This window comes from Puntigrus tetrazona, chromosome 12 (assembly GCF_018831695.1).
Source record: "Puntigrus tetrazona isolate hp1 chromosome 12, ASM1883169v1, whole genome shotgun sequence".
Classification (NCBI taxonomy): Eukaryota; Metazoa; Chordata; class Actinopteri; order Cypriniformes; family Cyprinidae; genus Puntigrus; species Puntigrus tetrazona.
In genome coordinates, this window is record NC_056710.1 from 20207948 (window position 1) to 20208872 (window position 925).

At 41.7% G+C, this 925-nt stretch overlaps 1 protein-coding gene across 1 annotated transcript in view; it reads left to right on the forward strand.

The window, feature by feature from the left end:
• Positions 1-925, forward strand: part of LOC122355354 (dedicator of cytokinesis protein 1-like) — a 61773-nt gene that overhangs the window by 48605 nt on the left and 12243 nt on the right. The window contains exons 36-38 of the mRNA XM_043253523.1: positions 84-240; positions 381-421; positions 516-606. Coding sequence (XP_043109458.1) covers positions 84-240; positions 381-421; positions 516-606 — 289 coding nt within the window. The remainder of the gene's footprint in view (positions 1-83; positions 241-380; positions 422-515; positions 607-925) is intronic.

Below are 925 nucleotides of genomic sequence, written 5' to 3' on the forward strand. Positions count from 1 at the left end.
GCATCTTCACATCACTGTATGAGGCTAACTGTGCTTAATTTGTGTCCTCGTTTCACCGCTCTCTCCGTGTGTGCTGTGTCCAGGCTGTTGGAGTACTGTCGACGGCACCGCTATCTTTCTCAGTCCGGTGAGGCATTGGCTCTGCTCTTAAGTAGTCTGCTGGAGAACCTGCTGGCTTACCGCACCATCACCCATGATGAGAGCCCCGAGCTCCGCATGAGCTGCACCGTCAATGTCCTGGTGAGAACCAGTCCTTGAGAATCCTCAAACAGCTGTGGTCTTTATAAATATACCTTATTATATGCTCAACCCGCTGAAAAGACCAGCGAGGGTCCAATCAGGAATAAAAGTTGCTCAGAGCTTCTCTATCATGTCCACAGAACTTTTACAAAGAAAAGAAAAGGGAGGATATTTATATCCGGTAAGCGTTTTAGATGATTAAAAGTTCTTGTCTTGTTGATGGCACGTGGATGCATCTAATGCATGGATCTGTGTGTTTTGCGGTCTTTCATTAGGTATTTGTACAAGTTACGTGATCTACATCTGGACTGTGAGAACTACACCGAGGCTGCCTACACACTGCTGCTCCACGCTGAACTGTTGGAGGTTTGGACTAACTGTCATTATTACCTTCATTAGACCTTAGAGACCTGTTGCATCTAGGGAAGCAGGGTGACCATTACAGTATAATGCAGATGTAATCACTTAAAACATGTATTTATTTAAAATCGTTTCTCCATTTATTCCAAACTGGAAGTAGAACAAATAGAAATATCAGAAGCGTGTAGCGACCAAATAGAGAATAGTGCAAATTAAAATGCTTTTGCAAGTATGTTTTCTTTGAGCTCCTTTCCATTCGTTACCAGTTCTAATCATAAAAATGTTTTCAATTAAAATTGACTTTTGTTTAAAAAAAAAAACACGT